Genomic DNA, 19,839 nt, shown 5'->3' with positions numbered 1-19,839 from the left:
GATCATCCATATGCTCTCTGGCAAACTTCAGACGGGCCTGGACATGTACTGGCTTAAGCAGGGGGACACGCCTGGCACTGCAGGATTTGAGTCCCTCTCGACGTAGTGTATTACTGATGGTAGCCTTTGTTACTTTGGTCCCAGCTCTCTGCAGGTCATTCATCAGGTCCCTCCGTGTAGTTCTGGGATTTTTGCTCACCGTTCTCATGATCATTTTGACCCCACGGGATGAGATCTTGACCCCAAGGGAGATTATCAATGGTCTTGTATGTCTTCCATTTTCTTACAATTGTTCCCACAGTTGATTTATTCACACCATCCTGCTTGCCTATTGTAGATTTACTCTTCCCAGCCTGGTGCAGGTCTACAATTTTCTTCCTGGTGTCCTTCGACAGCTCTTTGGTCTTGTCCATGGTTGAGTTTGGAGTCTGACTGTTTGAGGCTGTGGACAGGTGTCTTTTATACAGATAACGAGGTCAAACAGGTGCCATTAATACAGGTAACGAGTGGAGGACAGAAGAGCTTCTTAAAGAAATCTTGGTTGAGAGCCAGAAATCTTGCTTGTTTGTTATTGACCAAATACTTATTTTCCACCATAATTTACAAATAAATTCTTTAAAAATTCTACAATGTGATTTCCTGGATTTTTTTTTCTCATTTTGTCTCTCATAGTTGAAGTGTACCTATGATGAAAATTACAGACCTCTCTCATCTTTCTAAGTAGGAGAACCTGCACAATCAGTGGCTGACTAAATACTTTTTGACCCCACTGTACCACCTACCTAAGCGTTGTTGCAGACCATGTACACCCTTTCATGGAAACAGTATTCCCTGATGGCCGTGGCCTCTTTCAGCAGGATAATGCGCCCTGCCACAAAGCAAAAAAGGTTCAGGAATGGTTTGAGGAGCACAAGGAGTTTGAGGTGTTGACTTGGCCTCCAAATTCCCCAGATCTCAATCCAATTGAGCATCTGTGGGATGTTCTGGACAATCAAGTCCGATCCATGGAGGCCCCACCTTACAACTTACAGGAGTTATAGGATCTGCTGCTAACATCTTGGTGCCAAATACCACAGCACACCTACAGGGGTCTAGAGGAGTCCATGCCATTGTGTAAGTCGCTTTGGATAAAAGCGTCTGCTAAATGCTGAAAATGTAAATGTAAATGCCTTGATGGGTCAGGGCTGTTTAGGCAGCAAAAGGGGAACCAACACAATATTAGGAAGGTTGTCATAATGTTATGCCTGATTGGTGTTTTATTATTGTTATTATTATAAGTAGTAGTAGTACACTTAATATTATTTTATCAGTAGTAGTACTAGTAGTAGTATTGAATAATAATACTTAATATTATATTTTTTAATATTATTATTAATAATAATAGTCCATCGACTAATGACTGACAGTTGAAATAATCAGACAGTCTTCTTAGTATAGACAGATCTTTTCATGCAGAGCTTTTCAGCCACTTTCACAAGCTTGTTCCGTCTCTCAGCACGACCCCAGCGGCCACAGAGCCCATCGGTGTGGGCGTAAAATTGTGTGTTAGCTGTAGAGCTTGTCAGGGTGTCTGCATGTACCTGACTAACACCTGGCCTCTTTGTCTCTGTTTCTGCAGGTTGAACATTCTGCTGGGTGGAATGAATCCGTTTTATTTCCACTTGGTGAACATGTGTCTGCACTGCGTGGTGACCACACTTCTCATGCACACATGCAAACGCTGTGTATTCAAGGATGGACGTCTGGCTTTTCTCACGGCACTCCTCTTCACAGTCCATCCCATCCACACAGAAGCAGTAAGTCATATAGCTATATTTGCATGTTCCCACTACTTATAGTTATGACCTTTTGCTTTTAAGACTTGCTGAATGCATGTCAAGAACGGCTGCAGGCTGTTAATTTGCTCATGTGTGTGCAGTAAGAAAAAGTAGCAGGGAGGTGAGTTTTGAATAATGAGATGATTTGCTGGCCATTTTTAAGTTATAAGGTGAAGTCTGTGTGTCTCCTTGAATTTGCCACGAATTGTTGAAGGCTACTTTATATCCAAATTTTTTTTTTAAATGCCATTAAGGTGGCGCAGAGGTCTAGTACACTGGCTTACCACTGCTGAGATTCAATCTCTGATTTATCGGCTGACCAGGCGTCTATACAATTGTGACAGGTTCTGTTTTAGGGTGGATGGCCTTGTGATGGACAGTCCAGGTTTTGTCACGGCTCTGATCTGGATAAAGTGGTTAATGAAAATTAAATAAAAATTCCACTATTACTGTGTGTAAGTAACATAAGAATTTCTGTAACTTTAGGCCTGCATTTGTTGTGTAGATGCTGTTTTTTCCTCTATGGACCTGGAAACCCACTGTCTTTCAGACCTGGGGTTCAAGTTTTTTCTGCTCCTAATATAACTGGTCCAAATCATTAAGGGTTTAATGATTAGTAAATGAGCTGAATTTGACGTGTTGAAAGCATGGAAAGTGTAAAGCTCTAGAAGAACTTTAGAACTGACATTAAGTAACCCTGGTACAGATACCTAGTATGGGTTATCAACATACACAATTGATTAAAAGTGAATATTTGTAGAATACTCACTCACTCACTCACTCACTTACTTTCTTAACCGCTTATCCAATTAGGGTCGTGGGGGAGGTGGTGCTGGAGCCTATCCCAGCTTTTCAGTGGTAGCAAGGCACATAGTACCACCCTGGACTAGGGCTGGACGATATGGCTAAAATTTATATCACGATATAACTCCTATTTTCGGTCGATACGATATAATTCCGATATAAAACACCAAAATTGGATGGCTGTACCTGCAAACCTCTTTTCTGGTTTCTGGCAAGAAATACAAGCTGAATACACCACTGAATTAGTCCTTCATCTCTTATCAGCTATTTCATCTGCTTCTTTTTCAACTGTGGACAGTGGCAAAGCCAGACAATTTCCATAGGGGTGGCCAGACTGAGACCACTGCTCACACAGGGGTGGCACAGAAACTGTCTGATACCTTATTTTTGTATGTGGCTAGTAGCTGTTGATCTAGTAGTGTTTTGGTCACTCACTTGTTTACCTATACAGGCAGTGAGTGCCATGTAGAATTACATCAAGCCTAGCATAATAAACTTTTTATTTTTTCTCATATTCCCTGTGAAAAACTAAAATATAGCCTATAACCTTAACAGAATTTCAAAGATATTCCTTTGCAATACTTGATCATTTGATTGCAAACTTGTGTGTACTGATGAGACTCATCTGCATATCGATCGAATTTGTTTAAAAATCATATCACCGTTATTGAAACATTTTCTATCGCGATATATATCGATATCAAATTATTGTCCAGCACTACCCTGGACGGGGCACCAGTTTTTATTTGTAGAATACATGTTGATTTAAAAAAAATGTGTACACTGCAACAATTAATTATAACACCAGAATATATTAAAACCTATCAGTTCTACACTGTTATACCAACCCAGTGGCTAGAATACTTGAAATGACATTCACTTTTTTGGCTCTTTTGTGAAAAAAGTGCACGTCATGATGCACAGTACTCCCACTGACTTTTAATCTGTCAGCATTTCATGCTTAGTTTTTTTTTCCATGAACAAAGGAGACCCAGTTTCAGTTTATTCACAAAAATGTACCAATACAAGGAAACATTTATATAATTAGATTTTAACACATCTAAGCACTATAAAACATCTCTGTGAATGTAATGGTTTAACTGTGAGATAAATGTAAGCATTGTAACCACTAGAAGCAAGTTAGCTGACTTGATTTTCTTCTGAATGGCAGAAGGACACTGTGGTGTTTTCAATTTTACTTTAATTTTATTCACTCATTCTGGTATTTTTTTGGCATACTTTTTTATTGTATTTTTATCAACTGCTTTATCCTGGTCAGGGTTGTGGCAGGCCCGTTTGCTCTTGAAACCACCGGGAGCAAGGCAGGAGTACCCTGGACTGGGCGTCAATCCATCACAGGGCTTTGGCCTTGCCTCCTCAGACATAGCCAGTTTTCTTTGTAGACACCCGGCTGGCTGATGGTATATAGCAGGGGTGTCAAACTCATTTTCACCGAGGGCCACATCTACATTATAGTGGCCCTCAAAGGGCCGATTGTAACGTATCCTGCTGTGATTGCAGTCTGCCTTTTAGGTCTTGGACAATTTGTTGTTTTTCTTGGAGGCTAAATTCTGTGTTTGGTTTCAAAATGCCACATTTTTACTGTATATTTATAATGTACACCGATCAGCCATAACATGAAAACCACCTCCTTGTTTCTACACTCACTGTCCATTTGATCATCTCCACTTACCATATAGAAGCACTTTGTAGTTCTACAATTACTGACTGTAGTCCATCTGTTTCTTTGCATGCTTTGTTAGCCCCCTTTCATGCTGTACTTCAGTGGTCAGGACCCCCACAGGACCACCACGGAGCAGGTATTATTTGGGTGGTGGATCATTCTCGGCACTGCAGTGACACTGACATGGTGGTGGTGTGTTAGTGTGTGTTGTGCTGGTATGAGTGGATAAAACACAGCAATGCTAATGGAGTTTTTAAACACCTCACTGTCACTGCTGGACTGAGAATAGTCCACCAACCAAAAATATATCCAGCCAACAGCGCCCCGTGAGCAGCGTCCTGTGACCACTGATGAAGGTCTAGAACAGACCTGGGCATTGTACGGCCCGCATGAGACATCCCCAACCGGCCCGCATGAGGTCCGTGGCAATTACAATTTAGATGTAAATAAATGTACATCAAACATGTATTACAACAGGATTGATTTTGACGGGAGCGCTGTGTCTTTAAATATCCGCAAGTTTCGATTTACGTGTGTACCGTAATGCGAACAGAACTGAGTGTGACTGACGGTGGAGTTTTTAACAAGACATGAAGTTCTGAAGTCAGATGTAACGCTGGTAAAGGATCAGAATTTAGGCTCTAAATCACTGTTACGGTACTAAACAGAAATATAAGAACATGAACGATGCAGAGCATCACACCTGAAGCTTCACTAACTAAACTGCAAAAGCAACAAGGACTTTTTATAAAGTTTAACACATCCAGAACTGAAGCAGTCAGGACCAGCTTTGTGATTTTAAAAAGAATATCCAACAATAACAAAGGACTGAAAAACAAATGAGACTCATTAGACTCAAAACAAAATAGTGTAAAGTTTAAAAACCTGCACCTTTCTGATTGTAACATCTAAACATTAACAGCTTATAAGAACTGTACAATGTACTGCTTTTTTATAAAGAGTGGGAAGTTGTAGCCTAGCGGTTAGTGGACTAGTAATTAGAAGGTTGCTTGTTCAAGCCCCACCACTGCCAGGTTGCTGCTGTTGGGCCCTTGAGCAAGGCCCTTAACCCTCAATTGCTCAGACTGTATACTGTAACTATATTGTAAATCGATTTAGATAAAGGCATCTGCTAAATGCTGAAAATGTAATGTAAATGTAGATAAAGAGATAAAATTAATATTGAGCAGAATTAAGTTCACCTTATTGGTCCGGCCCTCCACAACAGTCCCAGTTTCTTACGTGGCCCCTTGGAAAATTTAATTGCCCACCCCTGGTCTAGAAGATGACCAACTCAAACAGCAGCAATAGATGAGCGATCGTCTCTGACTTTACATCTACAAGGTGAACCAACTAGGTAGAAGTGTCTGTTAGAATGGACAGTGAGTGGACACGGTATTTAAACTCCAGCAGTGCTGCTGTGTCTGATCACGCCACCACCATGTCAGTGTCACTGCAGTGCTGAGAATGATCCACCACCCAAATAATACCTGCTCTGTGGTGGTCCTGTGGGGGTCCTGACCATTGAAGAACAGGGTAAAAGCAGGCTAAAACAGTATGTAGAGAAACAGATGGACTACAATCAATAATTGTAGAACTTCAAAGTGCTTCTATAAGGTAAGTGGAGCTGATAAAATGGACAGTGTGTGTAGAAACAAGGAGGTGGTTTTAATGTTATGGCTGATCAGTGTATATCTACATTTATATTGTACTCCTTTACCACAGACACGGCCTCATAACACGAGACGTACCGGTTTCTCTTCTTGAAGCACAAACTTGTATTCACTTTTTGGCACATGGTATATAGTGTAAAATTATTTATATAAGTTAATAATGTAAGGCAGAGATTTTAAACCTTTTCTGCAAGGTCTTACAATGTACAGGTATTATTACTTTACACAAAGACCCAAAAACAATAATAACAAAAGAAACAAACATAACCAAAACTTTTATTTGATTTATTATTATAATTTTTTTTATTTTATTTTATTTTATTTTTTTACTAAAAATAGTTGTAATGAACCCGCTCAGGTGGCACGGTGCACTCGTCAAGTGTGGGTGATAAGACGGTCGATTGGCTGTGCACGTGTCGGAGGAGGCGTGGAACGGCCTCGTCAGCCCCGACCAGGAGCAGGGACCGGCATTAGTGAGAGGATGATTGATGGGATGAAATTGGATGCGCTAAATTATTAAAAAAAATAATAATAATAAAAAAAAATTTAAAAAGAATAGTTGTAATGTAAAAACTAAAAACAAAAATTAAATGTTTTTGTCTTGCTAAGAGTCTAACTTTATTGTTGTTATTAAATTTTATATTATATAATGTGTAATCACAGGCTATGAAAGGCCATCTGGCTATTAAGGGAAAATGGAGAGAAACAGAAAGCGTGTGTGGGCGTGTGTAAAATTGAATGGTAGCGTTACTCTAGACGCTGATGGAACCTGGCCGTGGCACATGAGCCGAAGCCAGATCAGATAAACATCCTACATCATAAGCAGCAAACAGCAGCTGTAACTCATCGTTCCTACACAAATGAGAAAGACATTCTCACTCCTACAGGCGTGAGAGAGGAAAGTCTGTGTATCAAGGACTGTATATTCTCACACTCTTGTCGTTTTGATCGATTGGGAGGAGGCGTAATTACTGTCTGCACAAACATATTCGGTCTCAGAAGTAAACTTTTACACAGAGGAGACCCAGTTGTGTGTATCACTGTGTGTGGGGGTGTGTGTGGGTGTCTGTCCATGTAAGTTTGAGTGGGAATATGTGTGGCCATGCGAATGTGTTTGAGTTTGTGTGAGCAAGTGTGTGTGTGTGTGTGTGTGTGTGTGTGTGTGTGTGTGTGTGTGTGTGTGTGTGTGTCAGTGTGAGTGTGAGTGTGGAGGCGACCGTGTGTCTTTCAATATAATTTGAAAGTTTTTAGTGAATATTTTGCAAAGGTTACCACATGAGCTCTAATCTTGTTAGACTTGTTCTGTACATTTGTTAAAATTAAAAACAAGTCAAAACTAGAATTCTAAAAGCACTCCCTTTAGCTGTCCGCTCGCGGCGTTAACAGCATTGATTTACACTTGCTTGAGGTTCCTGAGCTGAAAGGCTCTATTCAGTGATACTGGCGCTCTCTGTGGACAATGTGCTGGCCTCAACACACAACCTGCTGACCATCTGTTTCACTTCCTCTCTGCTCACTCCCACCAACAAGCAAGCGTGATGTCATGCCATAAGAGAAGAGACTAGGTTTAGTTTTTTAGTTGGACTAAGTATGAAGCAGGAGTAGATGTGTAGAGCTGAGGTACAATCAGTGCTTGTTCTAGTTAACCCTTTGTGTAGTCGTTACATGCTGAATACTCCTCTTGTTTTAAGGGTCAGATTGACCTGTCTTCATTAAACCCCTAAAATAAGGCAGCTTCATTCAGTTTAAAACCCTGTTATATTATGCATTGAGAAACGACTTGTCATTTATCACAAACTTTGTGATTATCTGAGGTCACTCTAGGGAAAGTCATTGAGGGGATGTTATCTGCTGATAATCAGGCGGCACAGTGGGTAGCACTGTCGCCTCACAGCAAGAAGGTCCTGGGTTTGATTCCCTTGTGGAGTTTGCATGTCCTCCCTATGTCTGCATGGGTTTCCTCCGGGAGCTCCAGTTTCCTCCCACAGTCTAAAGACATGCAGTCAGGTGAATTGGAGATACTAAATTGTCTATGACTGTGTTTGACGTTAAACTTGAACTGATGAATCTTGTGTAACCAGTAATTACCTGTCCTGTCATGAATGTAACCACAGTGTGTAAAACATAACGTTAAAATCCTGTATTATAAATATTATCTTCACAACTTCAAAATCCAACATTAGCTTTAATGGCCAATTGTATTTATTTATTTAGTTTTTAATTTTTCCCCTTTTTCTCCCCCTTTAGCGCATCCAATTGTTCAATTTGCATCGTGCTTCCTCTCTGTCTATGCCGAACCCTTCCCTGACCGAGGAGATCAAAGCTAACCCATATCCCCTCCGAAACATGGGCAGCAGCCCTATGCATTTTTGCCACCCACACATTGATGAGTGTGGCGCCACCTAGCGTTGCATGCGGAGAGACACACCCTAAGGGCACTCTTCCTCATCTCTGTGCAGGCGCCTCTAATCAGCCGGCAGAGGTCGTAATCGCATTCTGACAGAGAGAGACCCACATCCTGTTCTTTGTCCCACCCCCCCAACTGAGCAACCGGCCAGTCGTTGCTCATACAGCCACTCAGCCTCGAACCGGCCTCGAAGAGCTGGATTCGATACGACGTGTTTTTTTTACCGCTGCGCCACCTGAGCAGCTGTATTTTTAAATATTCTACTGTTTTTATATGTTTTCATTACAAATCATATAAGCAAAGCAATAAAAGTGAGGATGAATATTTTACAATTTTACTTGAATTTCAATACTTCCTAATCTTTGGTATGGTCATATTTCTAATAGATGAACGATGGCTGCAAACATATTCACTTAAACAAGCTTCTGATGATGAGCCCATGTGGCGTAATGGTAAAAAACCAGCGGCGCCTGTGTCTGGGGGTTCAAATCCCAGGCTTTGTGGCGGCATAGCACTGCGAATGATTGCCACCATGTCCACACTGCAAAAGCGTACTGAAACACAGCAAAGTAACCGACATGATCAAAGGAATATGAACAAAGCAGCTGTGTGCATGTAGTAGAAAAATGAGAGGGATTAGAGCTGACCATGATGTCCATGTGTGGGTCTGTCTATGGATTTTTATTAGGCAGGGTTGAGTCTGACTCAGTTGCAGCTGCAGTAGAGGAATTCCTGCAGAATTAGGTAATTGGTTGAAGAAACAGCTTGAGTGCTTCAGATCGCCAGCAGTTAGCAGATGTGTGTGTGTGTGTGTGTGCTGGGCTTGCATGATTTGTAATTATTTGAAACATCGTCCACACAGTCACAATATCCAGTGACTCCAATTACAATTCCAATAACACACATTTTAGCCTTGCACTTATTCTCTGTACTAAACTATATATAATGTTACTTGCTGATTAGTTCTGCTTTGTTAGGCTTTTTTGGGACAGTGGGAGCCTAGTAGGTAGAGCTTTGGGTTGAAAGGTTGAGGGTTTGAATCCAAGCTCTGCCATGCAGCCACTGTTGCGAACCCTGTCTACTCCAGGGGTACTGTACAATGGCTGACCCTGCGCTCTGACCCCAGCTTTCAAAAACAAGCTGGGATATGCCAAAAAAAATAATTCTGTTGTACTGTACACGTGTATACACTGATTAGGCATAACATTATGACCACCTCCTTGTTTCTACACTCACTGTCCATTTTATCAGCTCCACTTACTTTGTAGTTCTACAATTACTGACTGTAGTCCATCTGTTTTTCTACATACTTTATAATCTGCTTTCACCCTGTTCTTCAATGGTCAGGACCCCCACAGAGCAGGTATTATTTAGGTGGTGGATCATTCTCAGCACTGCAGTGACAATGACATGGTGGTGGTGTGTTAGTGTGTGTTGTGCACAGCTGGACTGAGAATAGTCCACCAACCAAAAATATATCCAGCCAACAGCGCCCCGTGGGCAGCGTCCTGTGACCACTGGTGAAGGTCTAGAAGATGACCAACTCAAACATCAGCAATAGATGAGCGATCGTCTCTGACTTTACATCTACAAGGTGGACCAACTAGGTACAGCATAAAAGGGGGCTAACTAAGCATGCAGAGAAACAGATAGACTACAGTCAGTAATTGTAGAACTACAAAGTGCTTCTATATGGTAAGTGGAGCTAATAAGTGAGTGTAGAAACAATGAGGTGGTTTTAATGTTATGGCTAATTGGTGTATGTATATAAGACAAATAATGGCATTCTATTTTATTCACACATTGATGATATGGGCTTAATTTGTTTGAGCAAAAAACAGACAGGGTTAAGGGCCCTGATTAAAGGCCCAACGGTGGCTGCATGTGCATGGCAGAGCTGGGATTCGAACTCTCAACCATTCAACTGCAACAAGGCTTCTGATTTTACCCTCCAGTTCACAGATATGCATTGCCATCATTTTTTTCTGGATTCTCCCCCCTTTATCTCTCAATCTAATCATTTCCCGTTCCTGATTGTAAATCCGCTGCCGCTTACACAGCTGCTGATCTGATTAAGAAGAGCCTGTGACCACACTCCCCTTCCCACACGTGACCAATCGAGCAACTTCTCATCAACTGCCAGTGTGGGGATCGCACGCACAGCTGTATCACGCATAGATATATCACTCATTGACACACTCCTTCCTGAATACAGGAAAGGACATGCCACATTGTGGGATCTGCTACACCCATGCCATCACGGAAATCAACACCTCTCTGTTGCATCTAGGATGGAGGAAATATTTAACTGCACAAAAGCGGAGACTCCTTAATTGCTCCTGAAAGCACACATATAGACTCAAAAAGGCATCGCCTCAGCTAAGTGTTGCACTGTAACACCCACCCTGCCCATCCCCCCCATCATCCCCGGTGATGCAGCTTAGCTTGTAACAGTTCCTGCTATAAAAATGGCCTAAGGTATGGTGCGGCATTAAACCCACATCAATCAATAAATCAATAGCCGTCTAGATCCGCTCCTAATTCAAATATTAATATGCTTGTTAAAAATACAATTACATTCCGTTTTTACCAGTAGCATTGTTGATTGTTGAAACTTGACATTTATTTCATTTACCCAACCCAACTCTTTACTGCCATTTATTTTAATGTGATTACAAAGTTGTTGTGTCTGCTTGTATCTGCAATAAAACACAGTTTACCAGCACCGGCAGCTGATTATTGCTCAAACAAGGATGGATGTAAAAAAAACCAAAAAACAACAACACAGGTAATTTACATTTTTTATGAAAGGTGGCATGTAAGTTTGATAAGCTAATTATCTGTCTACTGGGACATCCCTGGTCGTGTATGTGTGTGCTTTTGTTATTAATGTATTTATAAAAATAGCCCAGCAATTTTTTTGTTTCTCCATGCAAGTGTACAGTCTAAACTTCATTTTTGTGGCTTTATTCACTGTAAATGTCAGTTATTCTTAGGGGACTTTAAGTAAAGCTGTGGGTTACCAACTAGAAGGCAGTGAGTTTGAAACTTGGCTTTGTTTGGAACTGTTGGGCCCTTGAGCAAGGCTCCTAACACATTCAGCTCCAGGAGCTCTGAATGAACAGTTGTACTGTACACGTGTGTGTATATACAGTCAAGCCGGAAAGTCTGCACACCCCTTTCCCATTCTCCATGTTTTATTAAGATACAGACTCATTCTATAATAGATTGAATTAATTTTTTGCCTCAAATATCTACACACAATCACCAATAATTACAAAGTGAAACGGGGTTTAGAAAAAATCATTTACTGACAAAAATCATCTATTTAAGGGTTACATATCTGTACACACCCTTAGCCTAATACTTGGTTTATGCACCTTTGGCAGAGAATCTTGTTTCTCAGGGTTTGAAAATCCTCTAGGTGCCTTTTGGCAAACTCCAAGCGGGCCGTGGCATATAGATCGGCATCGCCTATCGGCCGATCGCACTGAAAGGTGATCGGCGATCAGAATCGGCCTCAAAAACACTGATCGGTCCATCTCTACCCAAAAGTGAGCTGAGGTGCATTTTGTTTTTACTGATATTGCTTGAGATGTTTCTACAATTTAATTGGAGTCCACTTGTGGTAAATTCAATTGATTAGACATGATTGGGGATTTCCAACACCTGCCTATATAAGGTCCCACAGTTAACACAGTGCACATCAGAGCAAGCCTTGGCATAGATCTAGAGAAGGGTACAGAAAAATTGCTGCAGCTTTACAGGTCCCAAAGGGCACAGTGGCCACCATCATTCTTAAATAGAAGAAGTTTGGAACCACCAAAAATCTTCCTAGACCTGGCCACGTGGCCAAACTGAGCAATCGGGGAAGACGGGCCTTGGCTAGGGAGGTGAGCAGGAACCCGAGAATCACTCTGACAGAGCCCCAGTGTATCCTTGTGGAGATCAGAAGATCAACCATCCAGGCAGCACTCCACAAATCACACCTTATGATACAGTGGCCAGACGGAAGCCACTCCTTAGTGAAAGGTACATGACGGCCCGCTTGGAGTTTGCCAAAAGGCACCTAGAGGATTTTCAATGGTTGCAGTTTTTCGTTTTAAAATAATGAGTTTAATGACTGCAATTTTGACTGCATTTATGTAATTTACTGTTTTTCCGTGTTAAAATAATTAATGGTCTACATTTAATGATTGCAGTATTTTCACTGTATTTGTTTAATTCACTGTTTTTTTCGTTTAAAACATTAAGGGCTATGTTTAATTATTGCAGTATTGACTGTTTAATTTACAGTTTTTTTGTGTTAAAATAATTAATGGTCTACATTTAATAATCGCAGTTTTCTGATACTCACTGTATTCAGCCGCATGCATGGTGTACTCTTAAGTGCCGTATCAGATTAGTAGTGTTAAATGTCTTTGTTTTGGTTCCCCCGCGAGACACGTTGGTTTTACAAATTTTACAAAACGTCCTGGATGAGTCTGTGTCATATACGGTAAAAAACTGCCAGACTGACGACATGTTTCCTGTCCGCATATGCAGCTGAACACCATAATCGGGATCGGCTCTCGGGGATCGGCTACATTTGAGAAATATCGGGCGATCGCCGATTGCATATTTTGATTAAACATCGGCCGATACCGATACATGATCGTTCCTCCCATCTCTACTTTTGGGTGTCATATCAATGGGTGTGCACACTTGTGTACATATGATATTTTACATTTTGTTTTTTAATAAATTAGCACAAATTTCTAAAAACCTGCTTTCACTTTGTCATTGTGGGCTATTTTGTGCAGAATTCTGTGACAAAAAATAAACTTAATCTATTATAGAATGAGTCTGTAATGTAATAAAACGTGGAGAAGGTGAACGGGGTGTGCAGACTTTCCCGCTTGACTGTACATACACTATGTACATACATATATACATACATACATACATACATACATACATACATACATACATACATACATGATCAATAAAGGCATTCCATCGGACCTGGATTATCATTTTATTATTATTCGACTGAAAAAAGTAAGTGGCCACACAGCAACTCTACTCACACAGCAGCTCGATCACATTTCAGGCACGGTGTTTACGGAGAATGTTTCTACATTAATATCTGTAGATCTGTAACAGAGATTTTGGAACCAGCCAGGTTACCTGCTTCAGTCTGATGCTATGCGTGATGAATAATAAACATGATATGAGGTGTATTAATTCATCCTGGAGTCTCTGTAGCTTATGGATTCCCTGTTCAGTACCCGTCTGCTTATGAATTCTGCATGCATGTTGTTTATCTGGCTGCTGTCAGAATCACATGCGTAACAGTTGGGCAGGTTTTTACTGTTGTGACACTAGAAGTGATGCTGGGCATTTTAAGTGCCCTGTAGGTTTTTGTGTAAAATGCCCATTTAACATTGAGAGCTACTCACCGAGCTTGTGTTTTGTGGTGGTGTATGAGTTCAGACTGCAGCGGGGGATGGGACACAGAGCCTGACAGATGTTGGAAGTAGAGAATGTTTTCTCTGACGAATAAGAAGAATCTCTTCATGTCAGTGTTCTAGTGGGTACAGTGCCACCCAGAAACACAGGACAGGAATATACCCTGGACACACTTCCACACTCACTTTCACCTAGAGACAGTTTACAGTAGTTAGTTTTGGGGGGCACATGGATATAAGAAGAACATGCAAAACTAGTATACAGTGGTACCTTAAAATTCGATGTCAATTGGTTCTGGGAGTGGCATTGAGTTTAAAAGGCGTTGAGTTTCAAGGTATTTTTTCCCATAAGGATGTTTGGTAAACCTGTTTGTGTTTTATGGTCCCGTGGAACTGCATTATATTTTAGGCTAATATAAAATAATGGAGTTGTTTTTGACACTTATACACTGAAAGTAACACAAATATAATATAAAAACACTGAAATACAATTAAAAACAGTTAAAAATCAGTTAAAAGTACAATAAAACCTGCACTTTACCTTAACTTCTTTATTGTTTTCTTATGCTTCTTAATTAGTGGAGAGAACTTATAAGCAGTAATAATTAAGAGAGTTTTAGTGTTTCTATGTCATTCTTTTAATACATTAATTCACTTTAAGTTTTTTTTTTTATGATAAGCGTTTTAGACTCTCTCTCAGAAAAGCTGATTTACACATTTCTCAGAACCCTGAGCTGTAACACAAGTTTAAAAGTGAAACAGGAAAAAAATGCAGCGAAACAGATACATGTGGAGCTTTCAGAGTGAATCTGATGGTTATTCCACCCAAAGGGTACAACTTTTTTGATGAAGGGTGTCGAGTTGGGATGTTGAGTTACAAGGTACCACTGTATTAATATTTATTATTGCTTATCCTTTAGATCTTTCATACACAATATTAACGAAAAGCTTTTCTTTCCTAGAAATACCATGGTTGGAATTATGGAGGGGGGGTTGACCCTCCTATTTCATACTTGGACCCCCAAAAAGACATAAAAACAACAGTTTGGAGGGTCATGGTAACTTTTTAGAAACTGGCTGATGTTAGCATTTATTAATATGCAGTTGACACAGTCAAATTCAGTAACTCAGATATCAATAAGGTGTATTAAACAAGCTGGATAGATAACTACTTACATTACCATACAGTACCTTCTCTGGCTTGCACAACTGCAAACTTAATGAAGACACAACCTAATAATGGGAGTGAAGGCAGGTAAACAAGACGAGAAATTGTATGGTTCACTTTAGGGTTGTCTGAAATCCTATTCCCCTAGGTTGACAGTGTTGTATACAGTGAAATACAATGGCACCTGTGAAATGTAACAGAAATATATTCCCATTCATATTTTATGTGTTTAAGCTTGCCTGAGTAACCAATTAGTAACACTAAAACATCAGCCATGACTTTTTGTTTCACTACGATTTATATACGAGGTTCCACATGCCTACTTTTCCTCAGGCATAACTCTCTCACTCATTGATTGTTATGAGAATACAATGATGTGTGATAAAATCTGATCGAGTGTCGAATTTCTACTGTTGGAGCATTAATGAAGCTTAAAGCAACTGAAGATATTAGGGATCTCTTGAGAGGTTTGAGTGGCCAGAGAACCACAAAAGATGACAGTCAGGAAATTGCAAACGTTGTTTGTGAGGATTGCCAGAAAAAAAGCCTGACAAACTCAACTCCTGAAACATCTGCTAAATTGTAGGTGACTCATAGTAAGAGCATGTTCTATTGTCATGTCAGGTAAGACCAAAACAGTCATGCAAAGAAGTACTTCATCCCCACTGCATAGAGGTCAGTCTTTAAAATTGTGGGCTTTTTTCCCCAAAGGAGACAGCTCGTTCAGATACTGTATATTATAGGCTCAGAACCCGCAGTTATTAAATCAAAGCCTGACTGCCTCAGTTAATTTTAAGAATATTAAGACCTACATGTCCTCACAGTGTTGTACTGTGTATGCTATCCTAAAATCCCTGTAGTTCATGTCACCATTACATTACACATGCTGAGCTATAATACCTTATGTAAGAAGTGATTAAAATATTTGGTGTTCACTGTTCACATGTGTGTAGTGTTGAGCAGGCTTTTGCGCTGACCATGCCATTGCTTCCCATGGAGTTGGGCGGTGCCACCAGCTCGCCACTCTGCTACCTGCATCTCTGCACAGATTTGCCTCAAAGGGAAATCTTATTCAGCTTTGTATTACTGCTGACTTCTGTAAAGCACCACCTGTGAGACTAATTGTTTATATGACATAGTCAAAAACGAAGCACAGACATGGTGGAGAGAAACTGATTCTCACTGCTTCACAAAATGCTGAACTGTTGCATTCCATTTTAAATCAGAACCGTGGGATTGTGTGAAAAATACCAGGTTTGCATTTCATATTAACCCCATGTTTACTAGTCCTGGAATCACTTGTGGCTTCGTAGCTCTTTAATCACATTTAATGAGCCCTTTGATTGAAGCAATAAAGTTTGATGAATATATTTCCCTTTTTTATCTTCTCAGGTCTGCAAAAGGCAAGCACTGTAAAGCTCACATGTTTTAAACTAAATGCATTTTATACAAAACTGCATGTGAATAACCTATCAATACTGTTATAAACTGATCAGCCATAACATTAAAACCACCTATTTGTTTCTACACTCACTGTCCATTTAATCAGCTCCACTTACCATATAGAAGCACTTTGTATGTAGTTCTACAATTACTGACTGTAGTATGTACTGACTACATACTTACATACACAGCAGCACTGCTGGAGTTCTTAAATACCATGTCCACTCACTGTCCACTCTATGAGACACTCCTACCTAGTTGGATCACCTTGTAGATGTAAAGTCAGAGATGATCGCTCATCTGTTGCTGCTGTTTGAGTTGGTTCTCTAGACCTTCATCAGTGGTCACAGGGCGATGTTGACTATTCTCACTTCAGCAGTGACAGTGAGGTGTTTAAAAACTCCATCAGCACTGCTGTGTCCGATCCACTCATACCAGCACAACACACTAACACTTCACCACAATGTCAGTGTCACTGCAGTGCTGAGAATGATCCACCACCCAAATAATACCTGCTCTGTAGTGGTCCTGGGCATACAAGGGGGCTAACAAAGCATGCAGAGAAACAGATGGACTACAGTCAGTAATTATAGAACTACAAAGTGCTTCTATATGGTAAGTGGAGCTGATAAAATGGACAGTGAGTGTAGAAACAAGAAGGTGGTCTTAATGTTATGACTAATTGGTGTATATTTTGGATTAGTTTCATGCTGCTCAGTGGCACAGCCAGCAGAAAGCAGTATTGCCATGTATCATGTAAAAGGTGTTAACCCTGCTGTAAGCACCAAAATGTGCTCAGCCTCACTGTGAACAAAGCACAAAAGGTTCATTATATAAAAGCAGCCTTATACTGAATTGAAGGTGAACAGTAGAGCCTGGCATTAACATGGGACACGACCCAGCAGGTGTTAATAGATGATTGCTGCTCAGTCTTCAAATAGCTTACCACACTATTGTTAATTCCAAAAGTGCTACCAGATTTCATCTTTTTCAATTTTCACACTTTTCCACTTTAACAGTGTGTGATTTTTACTACTTTAGGTTTTATCAAATTTCAATTTTTGCTTGAAACAGGTGGATGAATAAACTCTTCTGTGTTTATTGCCTTTTGTAAGATACAATCTTGAAGAAAAAAGAGTTCTCTGCTCTGTATAGCTGCGCTACAGCTTCTTGGTGGATGAAACCTGCTGTCAAACTTTTATATGTGATCAGAATTTTGAACTCTCCAACAAAGACCTTTTGCTGGTTATTTATATCCACATAGCAAACCTCTCAAGTCTAGTGCATTGAAGTGAAATCTTACTATCATTTCTTTTATTTTGCACCAACTGCTATTTAAGCCTGGGGCATTCATGTCATGATTATTGGAAACAAGTCGATAAAATGAACTTTACTTTATTGCTTTGATTTTATTAGACATCTTTTGTTATGTTGATGTAGTGGAATCTAAATGCTAGGGCATCTTTCTCACTAAATAACCTTGCTTCATGAATTGATCGCTTTTGTTAGGAGTCGGTCCGTCCCCTTGGTGGACACCAGGGGGGGCCGATCCGCGTCTCACTCAGCTGACTCCGGTGCTTGCACGGACAGAAGCCGTTTGACTCCCTCTGTGCCCACCAGGGGGAGCCAAGCGCGTGAGACTCCTCTCATTGCCACCCGAGGGCGGGTTCGTGGTAGTTCTACTAGGGGGAGCAGAACTACAAAGCCCAAGCCGCCCTCGCGCAATCAGCAGCAACGGGGAACACCTGGCTGAGCAGGTACTTAAGGGAACGCTTAGCCAGGCATCCCCGTCACACCCTCTTTTGTGCTCTCTTGCACGGTTCGTTAGGGATACTGGTAACGCGAGGCCTCATAGAGGGTTCGCGGTAGACCTACGGTCGAGGTAATCAAAGTGACTCAGGGACAGGTCAGGACCGGTGTGACTACTATGCATTTCCCTAATTAAACTTGGGAATTTGCCCTTTAAGTCTCTTCTCTTTTCCTGTGCTCGTTGTGTCGCTTAACGTTCCTCGCTGTGCTTTCTCTGCATGGTCGCTAGACAGACCAAGCTCAGTTCGTCCCGCCCATGAGCTCGGGGTTTTCCGTACTCATCGGTGGTGTTCACGAGCGTATCGCCTCTCACTCGGGTGTGGGCGTAACGCGTTAGAATTCTCTCATTAATCCACTTTTGGTTAAGACGGGTTTATATTTTAGCCTGCTTCTTTCATAATTACCCCTTTGTTTGATATCGCCTTTAAATAGTCAGAGATAGAAAGAATTAATCTCTTTATTTACAAAAGAAGCGATCCTTTGTTTGCCCTTCATATTGCTCACCAGCGCCGTATTTGTTAGTGGCGCTGTGGCGCATCCGGTTAAGTCACCGCGGGTTAGTATAGGACGGCGTCGGTTCGAATCACACCGAGGCGCGTTTCAAATGCGCATCACGATTCGGCTTTTGGTCGTGTCTGGTGTAGCGAACCGGGCTCTTTAGCCCCCTTTCTTTTATATCTCGTACTTAGTTGGGCTCGCCACTTCAGAGTAGTGAAACTTTTGTTATCTTCTCTTTTTCAGTTGGCTTGGGCTCGCCCAGCCCCTTTCCGTTCCGCGGTTTCATTTTTTGTCTTGAAGGGGTTCTCTGAGTTCTGCTTCGGATCGACTCTGCCCCCTCAGGGCGACATACACCCCGCGATTGAGTCCACCCATCAGTAAATCGTAACAGCTTTGCTTTGCTATTTTTACAGAGAAGATAAATTGTTAGTAAATTTGGTTGTAGCGTGTTGCAGGCATCAAATTATAAATACAGTGGACCCTTGACTTACGTACTTAATTGGTTCCAAAGGGCTGTTCTTAAGTCAAAATGTTTGTATGTTAAACCTATTTTTCCCATAAGAAATAATGTACATAGAATTAATCTGTGCCAGACCTCCCAAACCACCCCCTTACCTAACCTTTCTAAATGTCTTAAATGGTGTTTTTGTTATAAATACAAGTATATTTCCCTTAAATCTTAAATTATAGAATAGATATTCCTGTAATAAACAATAATAAACAAAAATACACCGTACATAATACACCATCACATACACCATAATACATTTCCTTCTTTTTTTATAAAATGTATCTACCAGAAACAACAATAACTCTCATATTTCTCTCATATTTCCTTTATTTCAGTAGTATTGTAGTTTGTAGGTATAATTGCGTGAAAGAAAGAAAACTTTACTTTTTCTTTAGTTCCTTTAGTTCCTTCTTCTCTCTCACTCACTGTCCCCTCTGTCCAATACACCGTGACACCTACTGGCAGGAGTAATTATACAACAAAGCAACGCTTTCTCTGCAGCTTCTTTTTGGCCATTTTTATACAGAATTTTACGAAATATAAAGAAAATACCAAAAAAAAAAAAACACTGTCTG

General features: G+C 40.7%; 1 protein-coding gene across 1 annotated transcript in view; it reads left to right on the top strand.

Moving 5' to 3' along the window:
* tmtc1 (transmembrane O-mannosyltransferase targeting cadherins 1) overlaps positions 1-19,839 on the top strand; it is a 101,255-nt gene that overhangs the window by 18,864 nt on the left and 62,552 nt on the right. The window contains exon 2 of the mRNA XM_062994963.1: positions 1,619-1,796. Within this exon, the coding sequence (XP_062851033.1) occupies positions 1,619-1,796 (178 nt within the window). The remainder of the gene's footprint in view (positions 1-1,618; positions 1,797-19,839) is intronic.

The sequence above is a fragment of the Trichomycterus rosablanca genome, chromosome 1, assembly GCF_030014385.1.
Source record: "Trichomycterus rosablanca isolate fTriRos1 chromosome 1, fTriRos1.hap1, whole genome shotgun sequence".
Taxonomy (NCBI): Eukaryota; Metazoa; Chordata; class Actinopteri; order Siluriformes; family Trichomycteridae; genus Trichomycterus; species Trichomycterus rosablanca.
Note: the sequence above shows the minus strand (reverse complement) of the source record. Positions and strands in the feature narration are given on the sequence as shown.